Consider the following 23,573-nt stretch of genomic DNA (forward strand, 5'->3'; position numbering starts at 1 on the left):
GATGAGAAGTACTGAAGACAGAAAATGCATGTGAGGGATACAAATGGCTTTTGAATCCACTTTTAAGCGTAATTGGAACATTTCGGTGATTGGGAACATATTCAACTTTGTAATCCCACTTACGATTGCTATTGTCTGTTAATAAAAACATGTTATAAACATGTGCTCCATGTAGTTGCAACTGCTTTGGAAATACAGCATTGTCTAGTAAGGTTTTGAAACTGCAGTGATTTTTCCCCCCCACTGACCCCACCCCCATTGACCGCCCCCACTGACCCCGCCCCCACCAGTGCGGCCCTCGGCCACAAACCACACTTTCAATTTGGCCCCCGAGAGAAAGTTTGTGAGTACCTATGCCTTATGGTGTCTGGTTGTAAGTCAACCTTATTAGACAAGCTATCTTAATGGTAGCATAGACTAAGCAGCCTTAAAGGCTTAACTCAAGAGGTTGTGTTAAGCGAGCTGTTTTACCAAACACAGTCCTGTAATATCAAATGAAAGGACACCACACAAGTATATATTATAAAAATATATGTATTTATTTCTAAATTAATCCACAGTACTCTTTATGAGCAAAGGGGCACAAGCGTTAAATCAAAAGCACAGTATAGCATACAAAGTTGCACAATTATGGATGAGGGTGGGTGGCCACTCAAACCATATATTGAAAAAGTGGTATAAGAGATACCAATCGAACAGTGGTTAGGCCTAGGGCCTAGTGAATCGCTGGGAGCAGTCGGGACAAGCAATGCTGAAGTCTGGAAAAGCCCGCGGGATTCGGGTGCAGCGCTTAAATCGCAGCTTGCACCAATGCAATGTCAATGGTGCGTAAAAGTTACACAAATAGAGTTTAAGGACACTTCCGCTGAACCTAGAAGAACCAAACTTTAGACACAGACCCTAGAGGTGTGTACCAGTGTGGGAACACCGGCGTTGCAATGTTACCTCACCCACAGGAAGCGGGTACATAGGGTCGAAGTGACGTCGGGTTTCGTCACGCAGGTTCTTGGTGCTTGAAGCTGAAGATGCTGCAGGCGATGTGAAGGAGAAGTGTCCGGTGTGATCCAAGGGTGGATCAGAGTAGAAAAGTACCTGAAAGCAGAGGGGACAGAGTCTGGGTCACTCAGCAGTGACCAGGGTGGAACCAGGACGGAACCAGGCAATGTCGGGCGCAATCAGGTGTTTGTCGAGGAGCTTCTCTCTGCTGTCACGTGGGCTCTGGGGCATCTGCGACGTCCAGGAGCAGGTCACGATCTGTCCCACGCAGGCTCTCACCGTCGGCGCAGTCGGCTTCAAGATTGGAGCAAACAACACTTGGCAAGAGCAATCCACACAGGACCGGAAGATTGCTTCTCACTCGGACCAGGGGGGTCAGAGCGGGTGCTTCTTTTCAGAGGAGCTGGTGCAAGTCTGGAGCAACCAGAATAGCAAGTCGGTTTTAGGTTTTCTTCGGCACAGGGGCCACAAGCCAGCTGGCAAGTGACCGGGCCAACGCGTTGAGCCAAAGAAAGCAGAAGGGCCCCACGCAGCACTCATCGAGTGTAGAGGGGTGAGCTTCGGTGCAAGAGTGGCTCAGGGTTGGGGCTTCTCAAACCCCGGTGTACAGCTGCGAGGGTCACTCGTGGGCTGCACTGTCAGCGTCTCGTGGTCTTTTCAAGATGGCGTGCCCCACGCTTCCGGTCGCCTCCACGGGTCTCAGCTCTGCAGGGACTGTGGATCGGGCTGTAAGAAGGCAGGCAAGCTTGATCTCGTCGATCTCTGTCGCTCGAGTTCCGGCGGGAACTGCAACAAAGCAGACGTCGAGGTGCTGGATGGTGCCTGTTTGCACAGGATGGTCACTCCTTGACCACAAGGGAGATTCTTCAGTCTTCTACGGTGAGTAGGATGTCGAAGGGTCCAGAGTTTCGTTTCAAATGTTTCATCAGGATAATCTGAGTGCGTTGGCACTGCTCCCATTCTTATACCAATCTAGGGGGCTGGATTACCTGCTAGGTCCCCTCCTATGGGTGGGACCCAAGAAGGGGGTGGATACACCCCTATCCTTTGATCCAGGCCGCACTGGGACAGGGGCTGGTGTGCCCCAGAACCGGTTTGGCCGGATTATGCAAGGGGCAGCCTTGTGCTCCCCAGGCAGTGTCTGGTTTCTTTCAAACCTCCCTGCTACAATCCACTATCTCCTGTCTGGGGTGGTGTAACACCTCCCTGCGACAGGAAACCCTTTGTCCAGGCCTCCTCTGCTGAGTTTCGGTCGGCAGCAGGAGGTCAGACTTGTGTCTGTGGCAGAAGCATCCATTTTGTGGGTCTGAGGCTCTTTTAAAAATCAACCGCGTTTCAGCAAAGTAACATGCCTTCTCCCTCTAGAAGGGTGGAATGCTATCCCCGTCGACAGAACTGTCGAGGGGATAGTATTCCAAATCGTATGACACCTTACACGACATGCTTTGATAAAGCCAAACCAAAGTTGCTATATAACCGCGAGGATTATAAGGCACTTAATAGTATATGGTATGGCATTATCCCGGATCAGCTTAGGGAGTTGTTCCCGACAGCTTCAGACAGGCCCAGCTCATGCCAGAGCTCCATCTCACATTAAACCACGCACTCTGCCTCCAGGATTGATGAGGCCTTCCATAGGAGTGACTCACAGGTTTATATGTGTCCAGTTAGGTTTAGATATAGGCATACTATATCTAAGCAAGGGGTGATTACACCACCTTTCCCCAGCTGAGTGATCAGCCAGTTGTGTCAATTTTAGATAGCCAGCCAGGGGCGGCAAAAGATATGCTGCAGCCCCTGGTAGGCCTTGGATGCACCTACGCCCTGGGCACCTATAGTGCTCTGTACAGGGGCTGATAAGGTGACCCAAGCCAATCTAGTTATGCACCTAGGGTAGATGGAATCCATTTTACAGAGAGAGCAGATAGCCTGGGGCCCTGATTAGCAGGGAACCAGGCCAACTAAGTCGAAAACCAGCTAAACACAAGGCAAAAAATCTGGGGTAATAATAGTCAGGTAGCCACCTTCCTACAGTCGCCAAATTTGTGATTAAGGACAAACCCCGCTTGGTCTGGATCTATCAAGCCAGGCAGAAGAGGATCCAATCTTGAGACCAAGATCCCCGTGAACAGTTTAAGGTCAACGTTCAATAAGGAAATCGGCCTATAAGAGGCAAAGTGACGTTTGACCTTGCCAGTCTTGGGTATGACGACGATAGAAGCCCCCGCATGGTCGGAGGGAGCACGGAGCAAACCCCAACAGCATTCTAGACTCTGGTGAGTATGGGAGCCAGGATGGCACAAAAGGTCTTATAAAAAAAAGTGGAGAACCCTTCTGATCCTGAGGATTTAAGCAGCTTTTGCTGGAAGATAGCAGACACCACTTCCTCAACTCGTATATGGGAGTCCAGAATCACAGCCTGATCGAGTGCTAGTCTGGTGGTTGCGGCTTCCCGGAGGTAACAGGTAAGGGCTCCCAGGGTGAGTGCCTGCGCCTCATAGAGGTCTGCATAGTATTGGTGGAATGTTTCGGCTATATACAGGTCCTCAGGCTGCTCCGTCTCAGTTGAACCAACCACCGAGACTCTGGATGACTGCCCTTGGGCGATATATAGCCTTTTGGCTTGCAGCCTCCCATATCTATTACCCAGGATATGAAAGGTGTGTCGCATTCAGAGCACCGCATGTTCTGCTCTGTCTAAGTCAATGCCGGACAGCTGAGTGTGTGCAGCCTCGAGCTTTTGCCAGATCCGGGGGGCATCAGTCCATTGAGGGATATGCTTCAGTTCTTGGACCTGTTGTGAGAGTTGGCCCGCTTGTCCCTGCTTATCTTATTATCAGCTGAGGTAAGCGCGATAACCTACCCCCCCACCCCCCCCCCCCCCCCCCAAATCACTGCCTTCAGGGTTTCCCAGAGAGTGGTGACCGAGGTCCGGGATTGTCATTCGTTTCAAGTCACAGAGCGCCGTGGTCATCTGCTGGACTACAGCAGGGTGATGCAAGAGCGTGTCCCAGAGATGCCAAGTCTTGGGTGGAAGGCGGGTGGATGGAAGAGAAAGCATGAGAACAACCGCTGCATGGTCAGACATTAAACGGGGCAAATTTTTGTCAATTTAGGTATGAGATACGATACCAGAGGGGTCCAGGAAGTAATCTATCCTCGCATACGTGTTATGGGAGTGGGAGTAAATATCATCAGCTACAGTCGATGTGTCAACCTAGTCAACTCGGCCACCGCCCAGCGCAAAAAGTTCTCCTGACGATCATTTGGGGCAAACAGTGAGCCCACTGTAGGGGTGTGTTATCCCAGCGAAAATGAGTAGGCTAATAACCTGCCCCAGATTTCTGCCTGTTTTGGACCAATCTTCCAGGGAAGGCGGAGGACATAAGGATGGCCACCCCGCTGACTTGATGGAATAGGAAGAGCAGAGCTGGTGGGGGAACGCCCTGGAGTGGAGCCTAAAGGTGTCGCTAGCTTGGAAGAAGCAAATGTGGGCCTCGGAATGCTCCAGATAAAAGAGGATGGCGCGTCTATTGAGATGGTTGTTGAGACCCTCACACTTAGTGTGATGATCTGAAGATCCGGAGCCATCGAAGGGACTATAATGTGAATCTAGAGGCAATTGTAATCTGGGGTGAGGAGGAGTGTGGTAGCCCATGAGTCAAGTGGCACCGTGGTGTAGCTGTTTTGGACCTGTCCCGGGTGAACCCAGGAGTAGAGGGAGACCACACATCCCAATACAAACCTAACAAATGTAAACCTTATCAATGTCCTGGGCAAGAAGAACCGTGAGAGAGAGGTGAAAGAGGCACTGACACCCCACCTCGCACCCCCAACCCGCCAGGGCCCACCACCCATTCAGAAAGATAAAGAGAGAAGGCTGGAAGGAGAGCAGGCTCATATCAAAAACAGTGATCAGGAAATGTGACCAGAATCAGGGCTATGCTTGGGTAGAGGAATCCTCACAGAGGGATGCCAACACCGCCCGGCACTCTCTGCCATTGACGGACCCGAGCAGGGGAGCGACCCCAGGTCTTCTAGTCTCCCCACCCCTTACCAGAGGGGACTGCTCTGGGTATTCAGCCGGAATGTCCAACAGCTGGCAGGCCTCCTTGCGTGAGCAAAGGTGGTGGATCTTTCCATGTAAGCAGATGATCAAGTGGAAGGGATGACCCCAGGAGTAGGGAACTCCGATGGAGCGGAGGTGGAGCGTAATCGGCCGAAATGCCCTCCTTTTCAGGTGTCGCCTGAGCCAGCGCATGCGCTAAACTGACAAGACATTTAGTGTGTGGGTTTTAAAAAGCCGACCACAGCTTTTTGTCTGGCATAGAGCGTGCAGTTACGCACACAGTTACGAGCAGAGGCGCAATCTGGCTTTCCTCTCTCGTCATGGTGCGCGCACATCACACACCATTCGCCAGCCTGCTTTCACTTTTGACATTGCGCGCGCGCACCACTTGCATGTTTTTTTTATTTTATTTTAGCGTACGCGCGCGCACACAACTCCCGGCCTTGTTTTCGAGCACGCATGCACCACTCGTGTGCTTGTTTCCCCGATGCTCTGCTCCGCTGTGCCCTTTTCAAGAGCGTCTTTCCTCGTTTGGCAGTGTAATCACCTGGTGTCAGGACTCGAGAAGTGTCTCCTCTAACAACTGATGCCCCGGCTGACTCTCTCCTTGTGATGTCATAAGTTTCTGTCTAATCCCTGGCCGTCTCTCTGAAGTGGTCATTTGCCTCTCTGGTCCTGTTGTATTTTTGATTGTTTCTGCATCCCTGGCTGTCTTGCTCCTTTCGGGTATATATATGCTCTCCGTCTTTCCTCCTTCTGTCTCTTCTTCTGCTGCCCTGTCTCTCTCTCTCTCTTCTTTGTTTACCCGTATCATAGAGGGTGTTGGTGGGTCATTCAGCAGTCTGAAAAATGTAGGTCCATAGGTATAGTGGTGACTTGTTTACCGGCTTATCCGCAGAAGCTGTGACCGTAAGAGACAAATTATTCTCTTCTTAGATGAATAAAGAGAACTGCTTTCTTTCACCATTTAAAAAAAAAAAGTATTGGGGTCGGAGGTGATATCCAGCCTACTACGCCACTCCTGGGACATTATGCTAGGTGAATCCCTACAATACGGGAAGTTGAATTATTTGAAATTAGGTGCGCATAAGAATTCATATACCTGAAAGTTGTTCCCTCATGTATTTTGCCTTTGATTGGATGGAACGTCTGCTGGCATAAAACATTCCACATGCTGCTAGAACAGTGTTTCCCTCATTGTTCAAATGGAACATTTTAACCCTTTGGCAGGAGGGAGTAGGGATTTGCCAAACCTTAGTTTCTTGCACAGTACAAGCTGACTGTAGTATCTAGTTGCGCTTGAGGCAGAAGACCATACAGTAGGATTATTCTGCTCAGCCAAACATATCTCATGTGACATTTGTGTTCTACAAAAGCCTTTTGCCTGCAGCTGCCCCCGGCCTACAATTTAATGTACATAAAATCATAATTTCTGGACTAATAGTGACTGCAGAGGTCCGTTATTTTCGAATCTTTTCAAATTTGGGGTCCAAACTCTGAATTCAGATGTTAATGATTTTATTCTGATAAAAGGGTTATGAGATGTATATTGTTTAATATTGTATTTAAAGATTAGGGGCCAGATGTAGGTAAGTTAGATTTTACCGATTTTTAATTACCGAATGTTACTGATTCAGTAATTAAAAATCGGTAAATCTAAAGGGTGGTTATGTAGCTATTTCCAGATGTGGAAATACCGAATCTGTAACAATCTGTATTTACCGATTCTGTAAATACAGATTTGGTATTTCCCATTGATTCCTATGGACTTTGAAGCCCATAGGAATCAATGGGAAATACCGATTCTGTATTTACAGGATCGGTAAATACCGATTTTTGCAAGGGTGCAGGGGGTGTCACTTTGACACCCTCTGGCACCCCACAAATAGGCATGTGCGCCATGTGGCACACAGACATGCCCGAAGGGCATGTCTGTCTGTCACATGGCTAGGTGGTAAAATACCGATTTTGTAGGGCCTTTGGGACTCAGAAGAGTCCCACCTACATCTGAGATTTACCGAATCGGTATAAATACCGATTCGGTATTTTACAGAATCGGTAAATTTACTGATTCTGTAAAATTGTGCCCCTACATGCCAATTGTTGAATACCGGTCGGTGATGGCCAAAAATACTGATTTTCGTCCGTTACCGACCGACCTATATCGGGCCCTGAGAGTCTTATGACACCTCTACGCTCACAGAGATCAATTTAGGAAACATAATTGGTCAGCCAGTGACCCGAATTCTTCCCCAGCATCAAAAGGTTCCTGTACAGTAGAGGAATTAAATGGGAGGAGATTTCATCAGCAGAAACTAACTTTTCCCTCATTGCTCACATAGCACTAGTTGGGTATTGTATTTCATGAACCCCAGGAGACATCTTGATTGTTCAGCAGAGATGTGTGTAATTTATAGGAGGTACAGAAAGGTGGGATCATTGTCTAATAGGGGCCGTGATCTGAGAAGGAGGTCACTGCCACCTTGTTTAGACTGCACATGATGATTAAAACTTCCACAGCCAGAAGACGTGGATGGCATCACGATTTTGGAAAGGGGGAGTGTGTCACTCACAAGGACCATCTAGGGATTATTATAGGAGTTTTTACAAAGTGCGTCGGTCATGAGCAAGAAAAGTAAGCCAAGGTACAAGGCCGAGGGACACAATGTCCTGTCTCCACAGAAAAAGAAAACCTGTTACAGATATGGACTGTCATTTCCACACGAAGGTAAATGTCCCGCCATTGCATGCATAGACTGTGGTAATGCGTATCATTTTGTGACGACTTCCAACACGAAGATAAAAGTAAGTGCGTTGCAGCGTGAAGACAAAATGGCTGACCAAACGCTACATCAGTAACATTCGACGTACTCCCAGCCACACCAATTGAGGCACATCGACGCAAAATGAAGTTGATCATCGTCTAAATCATCGAGAAAGAATTCCTGCGTGTCTGTTTACAATGAAAGGGGCAATGACAATTGTGCAACATTGATGTTTACTTCAGAAAGGCATGCACATATGGGGCTAGTCGAATGTGAGAAAAAATCCAAAGTGTAGGCAATTCAACATGAAGACAGCTGTGTGTCGATAAATATTATGCCGCTGGAGATGTATCGCAAATTATCTCCGGCACCACAAGTTACGAATTCAAAGACTAAAGTATATTCATGGGCTGCCTCAATGCCCTTCAAAAGTCAAATAAAAAATTTGTAGCCACAAAGAAACTGTGGTGAATGCGCCTATTCATGTACTTCAAGGAACAGCTTCGTGTTTGCCGAGTTTCCATAGTGCTGCTGATATGGGACTGATATCAGTGAACTACACTATGAATGCTCCTCAAGAAATTGTAAGTCAATTTCCTTCATTATTTCATGGGTCGGGAAAACTCAAACAATGAAAGTAAGGTTACACATAAATGAGAATTTTAATCAAAAATATAGACGAGTTGCGTTTCACTTACAAGAAGCTGTTGAAAAGAACTTCCTTTTTTACTTATACATGGCATCATTGAACGCTCCATTGGTACGACACCTTGGCTTTCTTCCATTGTAACAGTGCCTAAAAGAGAATGGGAAGGAGCTGTACGCATAAGTGTTGACATGAGTCAGGCCAACAAGACAACTGAGCGAGAGAAACCTCACAGTCCGCTCATTGCTGATTTAATAACTCAATTGAATGGCGCAGAGTTCTTCTGTCGACTCAACCTAAATAAAGGATCTTGAATGATGCAGACTTAACTCTGAATGCTGACAAATGTGAATTCCACAAGAAAAGCTTGAAATTCTTCAGCCATGTCTTTTGTGATGCGGGTAGGAAACCTGATCCATCTAGGGTACAAGCATTGTCTACTGCAAATCCCCCACAAAGCATTTCTATCTTACGATTATTTCTTGAAACGGTCTATTACTGTTCTAGATACATACAAGACTTTGCTATGGTCATTGCACCTGAACTAACCAAAAAGTATGTGTTTTTCATTGGTCACGTGAGTGTGAGAAGAGCGTCCAAAAATTCAAACAAGCCAATGAGAGCGCCATTGAAATGCCCGACTTTGATCTCAAACTCCATACAGAGGTTGTAGTTGTTGCTAGCCCTGTCGGGTTAGGCACAATCCTTGCACAGCACAACGGACAGCCAAATGCCTGGAGACATATCGTGGTACATGCCAATAAGAGCCAGTCACAAACTGAACGTGCTTACTCGCACCCTGAGAAAGAAAGTGTGGCACTGGTTTGGGCTTGTGAATAATTTCCATGTGTTTGTGTATGGAAAGCACTTCACATTAGTGGCTGATCACCAAGCATTGTTGATGGTATTTGGCAATCCCACAGCAAAAATGCCTCCTAGAATTGAGCGCTGGGGTTTGAGTTCCCAAAAATTACAACTACACGATTTTTCATCGTCCAGGTTAAGATCAGAAACTGGCTGATTATGCCCTGGTACCCTATCTAAGACAGTGGAGGATTACATCAAATGTATTGTGAAATCGAGCACACCAACTGCCATGTCTTTAGAGCAAATTGTCACTGCCACGAGCCAAGGTAGTGGCATGTCAAGATTAAAAGTTGTGGAACCAGCATTCTAGACCTCTCACTAATGACAGCGAGTATATAAAGTTCAGAAATGTGAGATGAACTTTCAGTAACGCAGCAAGGCCTCAGTCTGCAAGGTACACAGATTGTTATTCACCAAAGTCTCTGACAACAAGTAGTTGAATTTGCACAAGAAGGAGATCGAGGAATAGTTGCCACTAAGAGAGCTCTCCGTGATCGAGTCTGGTTTCCGTATCTTGATGAAAGGGTCAAAAAAGAATTGAAGACTTGTCACATATGCAACTGTCTTTCATCTTAAGTTAGTCAGCAACCTTTGATTATGTCTGAATTGCCCCATCATGCTTGGGAGAGAATTGCTATTGATTGTTTATGGCCCTCTGGATAATGGACATCATCTTCTAGTTATTGTTGATCAATACTCCCATTTTCCATTGGTAGAAGACCTTTCATCCACTACATGAGCAGAGTTATTCAAAACCTAGATGGCATCTTTGCGTCATGACTTGTACCTACAATCTTAAAATCTGACAACGGCCCACCTTTTATTAGTCAAGAATTCACAAACGTTCTAGATCACCTCAATATAAAGCATAAAAAAAGCACTCCCCTTTGACCCCAGGCCAATGGTCTGGTAGAACGCCTCATGAGAACTCTAAAGAAAGCTGTTCAGCATTCTGCATTGGGGAAGCTCGACCTCGAAGGTGTTTTGAACACTATTCTTTGAGGTTACGGTATGACCCCCTCACTCAACCACGGAGGAAACCCCTGCAACTATCATGTTTGGAAGAGTCATGACGACCAAGCTTTCCCAATGGGAGGGGCTGAGTGTGACAGGGGATACATCTGCATTCATCTGCATGCTAATAGTCTTCTTGGGCTGGGAGAGAGGTGATCCACACTTACATTTGATTAGGATTTGTCCTGCCCTCACTCAAATGGCTGATTTACCCCCTACTGATCGTCGGGAGCCATGAATGGGCTGCAAGAGACTGTTGCACACTTCTGAGGGTTCATTTACCGTCACCCGTTCATCAAAGAAATTTTTGAGTATATGCACTGGAGCTCTGATCCCATGTTTTTAGACGCTGCTTGGGACTTGAGGCCAGACACTGTTGGCTCTACAAACTGCTCATTGCCATGAGGACTGCTGTGCTGCCAGGAGCAACCACCATTTCGACTAACTGCCTTGTTGTGTTGACCTGCTGCAGCTGGGCTGCAGGAGGGACTACCAATTTGCAACCTAACTGTATGTGATGTCTGCTGCCCGCCACCTCCTTTTGTGCCCCGAAGTGCTCGCCAAGGGTTTGCTTGCTTGCTCCCTGTTCTCTCGAGATCTCAGGGCCATCAAAGACCTTGTTGCCTCTTTTCTCCAAGACTTCTGCTGGGTGAGCCCATTTTACAAGGGCTAGCATGTCGCCAGTGCTCCCTTTTGCACCAAGGTAAAACTTTGTGCACCATGGGCCTACAGTGCAGCGCTCTGACCAGGGAGTGCCTTTGTGCATTCTAGGGAAGTGTTCCATGTTTTACAAACCAGTATGTGGTGAGCGTTTTTAGGTCTCGTCCTATTAATCCCGCAAGGGATAATAGGACGAGAGTATTGAGGCCAAACCAAGCTCTGAAACCAGCGGATTTCGGATAGTTCATGTGGCTTACTGAAGCGGAAAGCCAATCCACATCAAAGCCATTAGCCTCCCTCCCACAGGCATCTGTTGCTTTTACTTTCACGGCCGCGAGCTTCACTTCAAAGGGATCCGCTCCCCCGCCCCCTGCTTCACACTTCAAAGGAATGCGGCCCCCGCAATGCCGAGGGCATTTCCCGGCCGCTTTTCATTTCCCCGCTTTTACTAGTTCTTCCTTTTTTTTCCTAGCTCTTAGCTCATCTCTTCCCTATGCTACTTCGACCTCTTCTCTCCCGTCCATTGCATACAGATATATGATTCTACAATTAACATCATACCTACACCTTAGCCCTTAACGTTTTAAATTTTGAGGATTTATAAACTTTTTAAAATTGAAGTCGTTACTTCTACACAGCTAAACTGGAGAACACAGACTTGTAAAACGTACGGTATGTGTGCCTTACAGATGGGGAAGGAATACATTAAAGAAATGTGGTCTATTAATTAACCCTTACTATACCTCGGCGTAATGATAGCGCACCCTTCTCTTTTTCTTACACCACGCGGTAGGAAGTAGCACGCAGTTCAGTGACCTTGCACAAAACGTTCTGAAGTGCGTGAAAGAATTTCACAAACCTGCGTCCACTGCAGTTCAGGACAGCTTAGCTCAGGCTGGGAGGTTGCTGCTTCAGCCGGGAGCCCTGCGGTCGTTTGATGGGTCTGTGGCACCCACGTGCAGTGAGTGCACTTAAAGGGGGGCACCATCCGTCGTGCACTGCCATTACTGGACAGACGGACCTTACCGGGAGCAGCGCTGTCACAGGCACTTAACTCTGCCCCCTTCAAAGGGATACACGCCCCCTCCTCTCTGGAGGACGGCATCCGAAAACAAACAGGGATTGAAAGTATGTTTAGTAAAGAAACAGTGCCGTACCCACGCACTTTTATTGTCCCGGCACTTCGTGTCTCTTGTCGCCATGTTACCAAGACAGGCAGTATATCACACGGCTCACACCGGTGTAAATGGGGACCATCCCAGGGAAAGAGCACAGTAATGGGAGGCAGACCCTGGCAGGCTGAGCTCTAATGCACCACAGACCCCCTTAAGGTCACGCTTCTCCTCGCACTGCGCGCAATAATGACCGGGCAAGTAGCACATTACACAGACAAGAAGTGTACCTCAGCTAGCGAGAGGGCAACACTCAGGTTATCTATAGCGCCTAAATGCAGCACCTCTACCGTTTCTGAGCGCTTTAAATTTAACGGCATCGGAAGGATGAATCTGGGTTGTAGGGAGGATTCAAACTCTTGACTCCTAAGGCACCACGTTTGTGAGCGGTGAGTCTTCAGTACCACCACATTATCACGCAGCACCACCACAGCATCACTCAGCACCACCACAGCACTACTCAGCACCACCACAGCACTACTCAGCACCACCACAGCACTACTCAGCACCACTCAGCACCACTACAGCATCACTCAGCACCACCACAGCATCACTCCGCACCACCACAGCATCACTCCACACCACCACAGCATCACTCCGCACCACTACAGCATCACTCAGCACCACCACAGCACCACTCAGCCCCACCACAGCACCACTCAGCCCCACCACAGCACCACTCAGCCCCACCACAGCACCACTCAGCCTCACCACAGCACCACTCAGCACCACCACAGCAACACTCAGCACCACCACAGCATCACTCAGCACCACCTCAGCATCACTCGGCACCACCACAGCACCACTCAGCACCACCACAGCATCACTCAGCACCATCACAGCATCACTCAGCACCACCACAGCATCACTCAGCACCACTACAGCACCACTCAGCACCACTCAGCACCACCACAGCATCATTCAGCACCACCACAGCATCACTCAGCGCAACCCCAGCATCACTCAGCGCCACCATAGCATCAATCTGTGCAACCATTCAACAACAACTGGTTCAAATATGTTCTCTCAATGTTTCAAGCTTTTATTATTAATGTCACAAAAAGATGTTAATATTTCACTTCTGTTCTTGGATTTTCATCACAATAAAATACACTGAACATAATCTTCACAAAAGTTATTTACAAAAGTTTAAGCTATTGCCATTTTAAATTACAATCACTTTTATTTAAGTATTAATTATTTAAAAAAATTAAAAGCCATTATTATTTGTAATATCAATACATCTAAGTCACGTAAATACAAAACATGTTGCATTACAAATGCTATAGGTGTCACATTTGCGAAAGTTATAACTATTGGCATTGTAAATGACAAAGTTATTAATTTAGCTATTTTCAAAACCAACACATAAATAAAAAAATTGTCATTTACAAGACCAATAGCTCAAACTTTCATAATGCGAGACCTATTGCATTGCAAATGCTTGTTTCTCTAGCGTGAACAGCGTTGTTTCGCCTGGAGGCATTACCAGAGAAACAAACACGTCCTTGAGCCAGCATGCTCACTGCAGCTGAATTGTATTGTGAACCTCACCCCCGGAGTCTGGCAAGATATCACCACCATCATATGCCACCAAGAACAAACTAGTGTGGCCCCTCTGGCCGTGAGACTTGAGGAACAGCCCCCTGAAGACTTGTACTGCTCTGAGGTGGTACAGTCAGCGTCTAAGGCTGCAGAGCTACAGGAGCTGCACAAAGCCTTCAAGGCAGGCGTTTCGACGACACGTTGTTCTGTTACATGCGGCGGGCGGGCCAGCATTCTGAGGCTCATTCCAGTCAACCTCGCCCTCTGGTTTTAACGCGTATACTGCACGAAGCTCTCAACGTTGGGTCTCACTCCCGAGACATGACAACATTGTTAGCAAGTTACAGATGCCCTGAGGACAGTGACCCTGCACCCACAAAGGTACTGTGAGGCAGGTTGGGTCTAGAAGAGTAGTAAAGCCGCCTGCGCTCCTTCACGGGTGGCTTGGTTTCCCTTGGGCAAAGAGACGCGATTCAAGCGGCCCCGGCGGGCTCCAAACTCGCAAGAGCGTGAGGGGCATTTCTTGTTCAGCATTGTCTCTGCTCTGGAGATGACCTCAAGAATGGTGCAGGCCGGCGGCCGAAGATTCACAAGCTGATTGTTTTGAATATTTGTATATGGCCCTCCTCCGTTCTTATGTGATATTTCTCCTTTTTCCCCCTTTTCTTTCTCTGCATTTCGGGTACTCTTTTGGGGCGACAGACACACTGCTGGGGGGGGGGGGGGGTAGGCCGTAGCCTCTGCATGCGTGTAGGGTGGGGGTAGGGGGGTGGGGTTTTTCTTTTGTCCGTTTCAGTTTCTATGGGCCTTCTTTTTCTCTACTTTTGGTTTTCTTTTTCTTTTCTGTTTCTTTCTTGGGTCAGTGGGGTGGCTCGGTGTGAGGGGGGCGGCGACTGGCATGCAACATGTTTGATCTCACTATCCTGTCATATTCTTCATGCCGCTAGTCTGACTACGTTTTCTGTTGCTTGGATTTCTTCTGGTTACGTTGCCCTCTTAGGTCATTGGTGGATTGTTGGAACGCTGATCCTTTTATTGTTTATATCTCGGACATATTAAAATTCAAAATTAACCTTCACTCCTCCTTTTTCTCGGTAGTGTGTAGATACCCAGTGCGACTTAGGCTGGTTGCTATTATGTGTGCAGACACTATCGAGTTACCGCATTGCTTGCTAACTTGCTTTATAATGTGTCGTGGCCGGCCAAATGGTTGTAGGCCCGTATTTGTTCTGCTTTTAATGTGCAATAAAGGTTTCAACAATTTAAAAAAAAAAAAGAATGGTGCAGGCCGTAGAGGAGAACTGCTGGAAGACACAAGCTCAATTACTGTTTAGCGTTTAGTAGGTGCTCCTGCGCCGTACGTTTGGTTTCTAACTGCAATCACTTCAACCACATTCACTACAGTTACCATATGAAGTGTAATAGGAGCTCAGGTGCGCTGTGACCTATGTTTTCATAGAAATTTGTGTTTTTCTCTGTCAAACCTGCAATATTTGCACTAACGGTGTGATTTAAGTCATTTTGGTCTTGTTTGATTTAAAATATAGAATTTATTTTTACATAATCCTGCGTGGATTCCCTTTTGTGGTTTACTCACTGTGTTGCTGCTCGAGTGTGTTGCACAAAAGCTCTGCACATTGCATCTTTAAACTAGCCTGACTGCTCTGCGCCAAGCTACCAGAGGGTGAGCGCAGGTTATCTCAGGTGTGTGTCTGGCTTACCCTGACTAGGGTGGTGGATTCTGCCTGGCTTAGGTGCCTACCCTAGCCAACCAGAAACCCCATGTCCAACAGTGGTTCTTGTGAATCACTTGATTTCCCAGCATGCTCCTGCTGCAGGACTAAGTCACCGCACTTTGTGTAGGAGGACTAGCCAACATTTGTGTCTCAAAGGGAAGTGTGACTCTTTTTCCTAGAACTTATATTTTTTTCCCTGAATTGTAACTGTTCACTTCTCCATATTATACCAATGCAGCTTTTTCAAGAAATATTTTCTTCATGTAATTTTCAATGGTTTTTCTATTTTGCAGAACAACAATCACATCTAGAAAATATGAATGGGAAAGAAAGCCATAAAGGTTCCGGAGGCAAGATGAATTTTACTCAAAATATCTACTTAAAGAAACGGCGCAGAATGCACATGAAGGAGAGACGCTTTGCTTGTAATGTGTGTGAGAAAGGATTTATCAATGAGACACTTCTCGTGAGGCACAAAAAAGGACACACCAGCCTCAGGCCATATCCCTGCGGAACGTGTAAAAAGTGTTTCACTCAAAAGGGAGCTTTTTTACTGCATCAAAGAACACACACTGGAGAGCGGCCTTATCACTGCACAGAGTGTTCAAAGCGCTTTTCTCATAAGTCGACCCTTGTAAAGCATCAACGCATACACACAGGAGAGAGGCCTCATCATTGCACTGTGTGTTCCAAAACCTTTTCTCAGAAGACAAACCTTGTACTGCATCAAAGAACACACACTGGAGAGAGGCCGTATCACTGCACAGAGTGTTCCAAGCGCTTTGCTCAGAAGGCGACCTTTGTACTGCATCAAAGAACTCACACAGGAGAGAAGCCTTATCACTGCACTCTGTGTTCCAAGCGCTTTGCTGATAAGAGTTCCCTTGTACGGCATCAAAGAACACACACAGGAGAGAAGCTTTATCACTGCACTGAGTGTTCAAAGCGCTTTTCTCGTAAGTCGACCCTTGTAGAGCATCAAAGAACACACACCGGAGAGAGGCCGTATCACTGCACAGAGTGTTCCAAGCGCTTTGCTAATAAGAAAAGCCTTGTACAGCATCAAAGTTTACACACAGGAGAGAGGCCTCATCAAAGCGTACACACTGGAGAGAGGCCGTATCACTGCACAGAGTGTTCCAAGCGCTTTGCTCGGAAGGCGACCCTTGTACTGCATCAAAGAACTCACACAGGAGAGAAGCCTTATCACTGCACTCTGTGTTCCAAGGGCTTTGCTGATAAGAGTTCCCTTGTACAACATCAAATTGTACACACAGGAGAGAAGCTTTATCACTGCACTGAGTGTTCAAAGCGCTTTTCTCGTAAGTCGACCCTTGTACAGCATCAAAGTGTACACACAGGAGAGCGGCCTTATCACTGCACAGTGTGTTCCAAGCGCTTTGCTATTAAGAGATGCCTTGTACGACATCAAAGCGTACACACAGGAGAGAGACCTTATCACTGTACTGTATGTTCCAAGTGCTTCACTCAAAAGAAAGTTCTTCATGAGCATCAACTCATACACACAGGAGAAAAACCTTATCACTGCACCATGTGTGAGAAGAGCTTCAGTCAAAAGGGAAATCTACGAACGCACCAACTAATACACACCGGAGTGAGACCTTATCACTGCACCATGTGTGAGAAGAGCTTCAGTCAAAAGGGAAATCTACGAACGCACCAACTAATACACACCGGAGTGAGACCTTATCACTGCACCATGTGTGAGAAGAGCTTCATTCAAAAGGAAAATCTACTACAGCACCAAAGAAAACACACAGGGGAGAAACCGTATCACTGCACTGTGTGTTCCAAGCACTTTGCTGATAAGAAAGGCCTTGTACAGCATCAAAGTGTACACACAGGAGAGAGGCCTCATCAAAGTGTACACACAGGAGAGCGGCCTCATCAAAGTGTACACACAGGAGAGCGGCCTCATCAGAGTGTACACACAGGAGAGCGGCCTCATCAAAGCGTACACACAGGAGAGAGGCCTCATCAAAGCGTACACACAGGAGAGAGGTCTCATCAAAGCGTGCACACAGGAGAGAGGCCTCATCAAAGCGTACACACAGGAGAGAGGCCTCATCAAAGCGCACACACAGGAGAGAGGCCTCATCAAAGCGCACACACAGGAGAGAGGCCTCATCAAAACGCACACACAGGAGAGAGGCCTCATCAAAGCGTACACACAGAAGAGAGGCCTTATTAAAGTGTACACACAGGAGAGAGGCCTCATCAAAGCGTACACACAGGAGAGAGGCCTTATCAAAGTGTACACACAGGAGAGAGGCCTCATCACTGCACAGTGTGTTCCAAGTGCTTTGCTGATAAGGGATCCCTTGTACGGCATCAAAGCATACACACATGAGAGAAGCCTTTTCACTGCACTGCCTCTCAGGCAGCTCGGGACCCCTCTGCAAACCCCCCAGCAGAGGAATTATGTACCTCTCTGCACTGCCCCAAACTATAGAAGTAACAGACAACCTATAGTCTCTCACATAGCACCGTGTTGCCTCAGGTTTCCTAACAGCAACAAAAAGACTGTGGCGGCGTGCTACTCGCCAGAAAAGCGCTTCAACACCCATCAGGGGTAACAAGTGCTATATGAATGCAAATCTTTCCTCCCCTTTTATCCCTCCGCTATCCTTCTCACTCCAAGTAACAGACTAATATCCACCACTGAAATTACCTCCTATTTCACCATATTAATTTACCACTAATCCTTTATAGGCTTCCTGAATAGCGTTCGTCAACAAGCGATAAATAAATACAAACCTTTGTCCTCCTCTATCCTTCTGCTATCATTCCAAATCCAAATAATTGACTAACCTATTAACAGTAAGCCAACTGATCAAAACACCCTCCTGCATTATGGGAGCTTTCATCCCAAAGGCCAAAGGGATAATATTCCCTTTGGTGAATTTCTTAGATTAAGACGTAACTGTTCTTCCATATACGACGTCAACAAACACTCAGAATTTTTACAGCGGAAATTGATGGACAGGGGATATCCACGGAAACTTATTAAACAGTCCTAGAAAAGAGCAAAATACTATGATACGCAGTACATGCTGGATCAAAATAGAGTTTGAAATGATGACCAAAAAGTGGAAAAAATTGTCTTCGTGAGTCAGTTTAGTAAGAGAAGTAACCAAATAAAGAATATCATTAATAAAAACTGGAAAATACTAAATGATGGTCAAGAAGTAAAACTAGATGGGCCTCTTTTGGCATACAGAAAAAATAGAAACATTAGAAATAGTCTGGTCAGTACCTATAGAGAAACGAATGCCATAACACAAAGCACTCTGTATAATACAGAAGCAATTGGAAATAATAAATGTGGCACATGCTCAATATGTGAACACTGCATAGTTGCTAAGAGTATTACTCTCAATGGACAAGAAGTTAAAAGTAAGAGCCTAAATTATTGTGGGAGTAAAAATCTAATTTACCTCCTAATCTGCCCATGCGGACTTGGTTATGTGGGGGAAACGAGTAGGGAACTAACACTTAGGGTCTTGGAACATAAATCCGCATTAAGAACAGGGAAGGAAAATGCCGCACTGACTGAACATTTCAAAAAATCAAAACATGGTTGTGATGATTTGAAATGCTTCATTTTAGAGAAGATCACGGGGAGTATGAGAGGAGGAGATTTAGAGAAAAAAAGAAAGCTGAGAGAACAATGGTACATTTGTAGGTTTAATACAGTTAGCAAAGATTTAAATACCAGAGAGGACTGGATGTCCATTATTACTTAATTTGAAGAAAAATAAATGTATTGACAAAAATGTTTCTTCACTGACCATTGAAACCATTAGTTGACAGGCAAACAATGGGAGATATATGGTGATTGGATGTGGCTGTAACAGGTATTTAAACAATATGTAGCGATACTTGGAATATTATTTGTATTAGAAAACAAATTCAAAAGAATTCTTTATAAAGAATGAGGAACCACATTATATGTAGATTTAATTCCCGTTGCTACACGTTTAGGGAGATCCTGTTATGAGAAAAGTTCCCCCTTGTTTACTTCAATAAAATTTTAAAGAGGAAACAAAAGAGAGCCCCTAAACAGGGAAATAACAAAGTGGCATGTTGCCTAGGGAACAATATACGCAGAGGAACGTAATAGCGTGTTTCTTATGCATTACACATAGTCATGTGACTAGTTGCAAGGAGGAACACTCCGACGTTTAAAGGGCGTCCCTTGCACGAACGAAGTTTAGACGTGTCACACGAGTTCACGGGGACGCCATGTTGCTTGGAGGTAAGCGTAGAGGGTAACCGGTTAATGAACAGCAGGCAGAGCAGATATCTAAATGCCTAATGCTCTGCAGGATTCTAGTTAAGACTTACTTAGAGTTTTAGCAAATATCGACGGTAATGTGTATGTCTGTACTAGCTTTATGTACTTTAAGAACCCGGAAGTAAAATAAAGGGTATCCCGATATCGAAGAGTGTGCGAAACAGCCACTATTTAAATTTCGACTACGGAACAGTTACGGACCACATTTGCATATCCGAGCTGTTTTTTTTAATGAAGGTAGGCATGATTAGTTTGGGTTATGTAGAGATACGGAAATAATACAAATATATAGGGAACTGATGTGATGCATTTTAAATCTTTACAGCGAACAAAGGCAGTTTCCCAATAGACACAAGTGCTGTACTAGATGAACATGTTTTCCTGAACCGGGGACACATGTCGCTATCGAACTTAGTAAGTAGGAGTAATAGACAGAAGAGCAACAAATAAGTCGAGGTCAGAGATAGGATTATTATAAATCAGCATGTCGATCTGTCCCTACAGAACAGAATTATCTTGAGAAGAGGAACCTTGAAAAAAAGTTGGGCAGAGTGGGCCACACAGAGATTATTCAAAGTAAGTGTGAGACCGTAGATCGATAAAGTGAACTTGACCAGATGGTTAATTTAACACTGGTGTTACACCTATGGAATTTTTACCCAAGGGGAGTTAGAGTTAAAACTAAGAAAAGAAAAGGCAAAGAAATAATAAAAGAGGAAAGCCTCAGAAGCAATCCACCGAGGAGTCCTAAAATCTCCCTTTGGATTTCAGTCTATGATTTATACATGGAAATGGTATTACTTTGTTTAAATTAAATACGATTTAGGATAATAGTTCAAGGAATGTGATGGTGAAGTGGTATGAGTGAGAAGAGGGATCAGTAGGAGAGATATTGGCACAGTATATCGGTAGAGAAAGGTTTTAAATTTATCAAAGCAGATGTATATTGAGAAAATGTTATTTTTATAACCATAGAGAGGGAGTGAACGAAAGTATATTTAAAAGTAAAATATATGTGAATTGTAATGTAATTGCATTTATTTGTATTTTTAGATTGTGCAAAGACGATCGGGTGACAGAAGCGCTTTATAAGTGTGTTATACATATACATACATACATACGAGAGTAAAAATCACAGTCTTGAAAAAGAAGGTGCTGTAAGAATATAACCTTCGAAACACGTTGACGCAACCAATTGGTCCACAAATGTAACTGCTGTACTATCACCTTAGATGGTCGCAAATATGTGGTAACTAGTGGGGTGTATAGGTTATAAAATTGCGTAGCAGCATCTAATTGTGGCATCTAATGACAAAGAGTGTTGTCTGTATAAACTCAAGTAGATATTTTGTTTATGTCCAAATGAGATTCTGTGTCACTGCCTAAGATTACGATGTGTTTTTAATATGCCAGAGTGATGTGTTTTTAAGATATAAACTTATCTATGATGTTGGATACTCATAGAATGTTTTTATAAAATATTGTTTGTCATAATACATTTTATATTGTTTTTTATAAATTTCTAGATATCTTGTGCCAATATTTGGGGGACCTTAGAGCGCCAGTGGGTGGAGGAGATCAGTGAGTGTGTCACATAATAAGGTGAATGAGTGTTGAGGAATCGAATTGTACTCAGAGGACATTTTTGATATAGTTCTTGTATAAACCCTAGTCCTTTGGGTTACCAAGGGTCCCTCTCTTTTTTTGATAAAATAGGTGTAGGGTGGCCATGTGCTGGGGTCGCAGACCAGTGCCCAGGTTCGCTCACTGGCTCGAGGACGCCTCGAGATGCCAGACCTTGCTATCGGAATTCTGGGACTTACTCCCTGTGAGGTCTCCCCAAATTGGCATATGGGGACCTTTTAATGACATACGTTTATTCCCGAATTCCTTTGAGCTGTGCTGCCCCTCCCGCGCACCCCGCCGGCACCCTGCCCGCGGCCGCACGCCAGTGCTGGTCAGTAGCTGACTCCCCTACCCTCTGTCTCCCCTGTTCGCTGAACTCGTCACCATCACTGCGGCTGTGCCATGCCTCCTCTAGGGTGGGAATTATCATGTTAATTTTGGTACCATGGCAGTGCCTCATGGAATTTGTCTCTTGCATTTAGGGAATGTCTTTACATTATCGTTATTCGACTCAAAATGTGCTGTGTTTGTTGTTCTGATGCAAACTTTATTTTGACTGCATTGAACTTGTCAATAAAGGTTTTGAAAAAAAAAAACTAGAAATGACACCCATTTGAGCAACAAGAAACTCTAAAAAGATCTGTAAACTGCTGGAAGGCACCAGAAAAGAAAGTGTTAGTGACCATGCAACTTGATTGTAGTTAAACAAATGTGTAATCATGATATTAACAGACTGAAGGATTGGTGATGTGAACAGATCAGTAGGTTCGAATAATTTCTGGAAAATGCAAATATGGACTGCAGCATAAAGTACAAACAAAAGCTGTATTGCTGATTTCGATTACCTTCGGGAGCTGGGTGCACACATGTGAAGGTCAGGGAGTTAGACCTGAGCTGATGGCTATAGAGCAACATTAAGTTGTGCCAAGGCAGGTGAACTGCTTTCCAAAAGTAGCCTTGGAATGTGTTTCATTTTCAGCCATTTATGACATTTCTTATCCAATATAAAATTGTATTCTGGGACATGTAGTATAACTTTTCTTTGTACTGTTGACTAAAAAGCCAGACCTTCCTGAATATGTTTGATACGACAGATTATGCAATGATAAATAAAAGTTGTTTTAAAGACATGGAATGTATTCAGTTATTGAAACATGATGCTCCGCATATTGTGTACTCATGAGAGAGCCCATTTTCCTGCACATATACATGCGTACGGACTGGCCCAGAGTTCTGCTGACAGCTTCGGTCAGGTGGAGCCAGTTGTGGGGGATTGATTGCTCCACTGTGGCGGTTCTCACCCCTCAGAGGCGAGCAAGGGTTCCTCTAGACCAATGGCACCAGACTAGGCTGCAGGATCGGGCACTCTGCCCCGCAGTCCCTACTCCAACAGAATGAGGAGGTGCTACATTACACCGGGGATTCAGAAGCAGAGGTCGAACGCACTGCGCCCCCTCCCAAGGATCTCCTGTCACTGGCTCCTTCTTCTTCTGGGCTTACCCCGAGGCCTCCACAGTGTATGGTATCAACACAGTGACCAAAATTACATCAGAGAGCATTGCCCAAAGGAATTGGTAGCTTTATGAAAGACACAGGACCTTCTACCTTGATATCAGAGGAAAAGATATGAATTACAAAAGGAATGACATTACAGAAAGCTGCCAGGCTCTGAAGCTGTGAAAATCACATACCTGGGGGCGAGGTTGCAGCGATAAGGCACCAGACCACCACCCCAGCAGCGGCCGCAAGAACGCTGGGAGGCAATTTGGGTGATCATTACGCTGAACAGTGCGGGCTGACAACGCTACCTGGGCTGCTGGTTGCTGAGGACCCTCGCTGGTGCTGCTGAGGGGACGTAGGGGTGTACGACGCTGGTCTCCCCTCGCTGCCGCTGCCCTGTGTGATCTTGGTGAGTGGCCGCAGAGAGGGGAAGACTACACCCCCCCAGGAGTCCTTGCGGCCGGACGCTGCAAACGCCCATTTTGCATCCGCTGGCGCACAAAAGTCCACCAGAACTCCCGCGTCGCGGGACGCGCGTGGGCGGTGCCGGGCTAAGCCCGGGCAAAGGGCGGGCCATCTGTGGCCGTCCAAGGCAGACCGAGGCTGGGCTGGGCCTCCCCCCTTTCATGTTCTGATCCTTGAGGGAGCGCTGAATCCTG

General features: G+C 46.0%; 1 protein-coding gene across 1 annotated transcript in view; it reads left to right on the top strand.

The window, feature by feature from the left end:
- Positions 1 to 22,540, top strand: part of LOC147736727 (uncharacterized) — a 66,058-nt gene extending 43,518 nt beyond the window's left edge. The window contains exon 2 of the mRNA XM_086953438.1: positions 15,764 to 22,540. Coding sequence (XP_086809564.1) covers positions 15,764 to 17,682 — 1,919 coding nt within the window. The 3' untranslated portion in view covers positions 17,683 to 22,540. The remainder of the gene's footprint in view (positions 1 to 15,763) is intronic.
- Positions 22,541 to 23,573: the final 1,033 nt, after the last annotated feature.

Source organism: Lissotriton vulgaris, chromosome 1_2, assembly GCF_964263255.1.
Source record: "Lissotriton vulgaris chromosome 1_2, aLisVul1.2, whole genome shotgun sequence".
Taxonomy (NCBI): Eukaryota; Metazoa; Chordata; class Amphibia; order Caudata; family Salamandridae; genus Lissotriton; species Lissotriton vulgaris.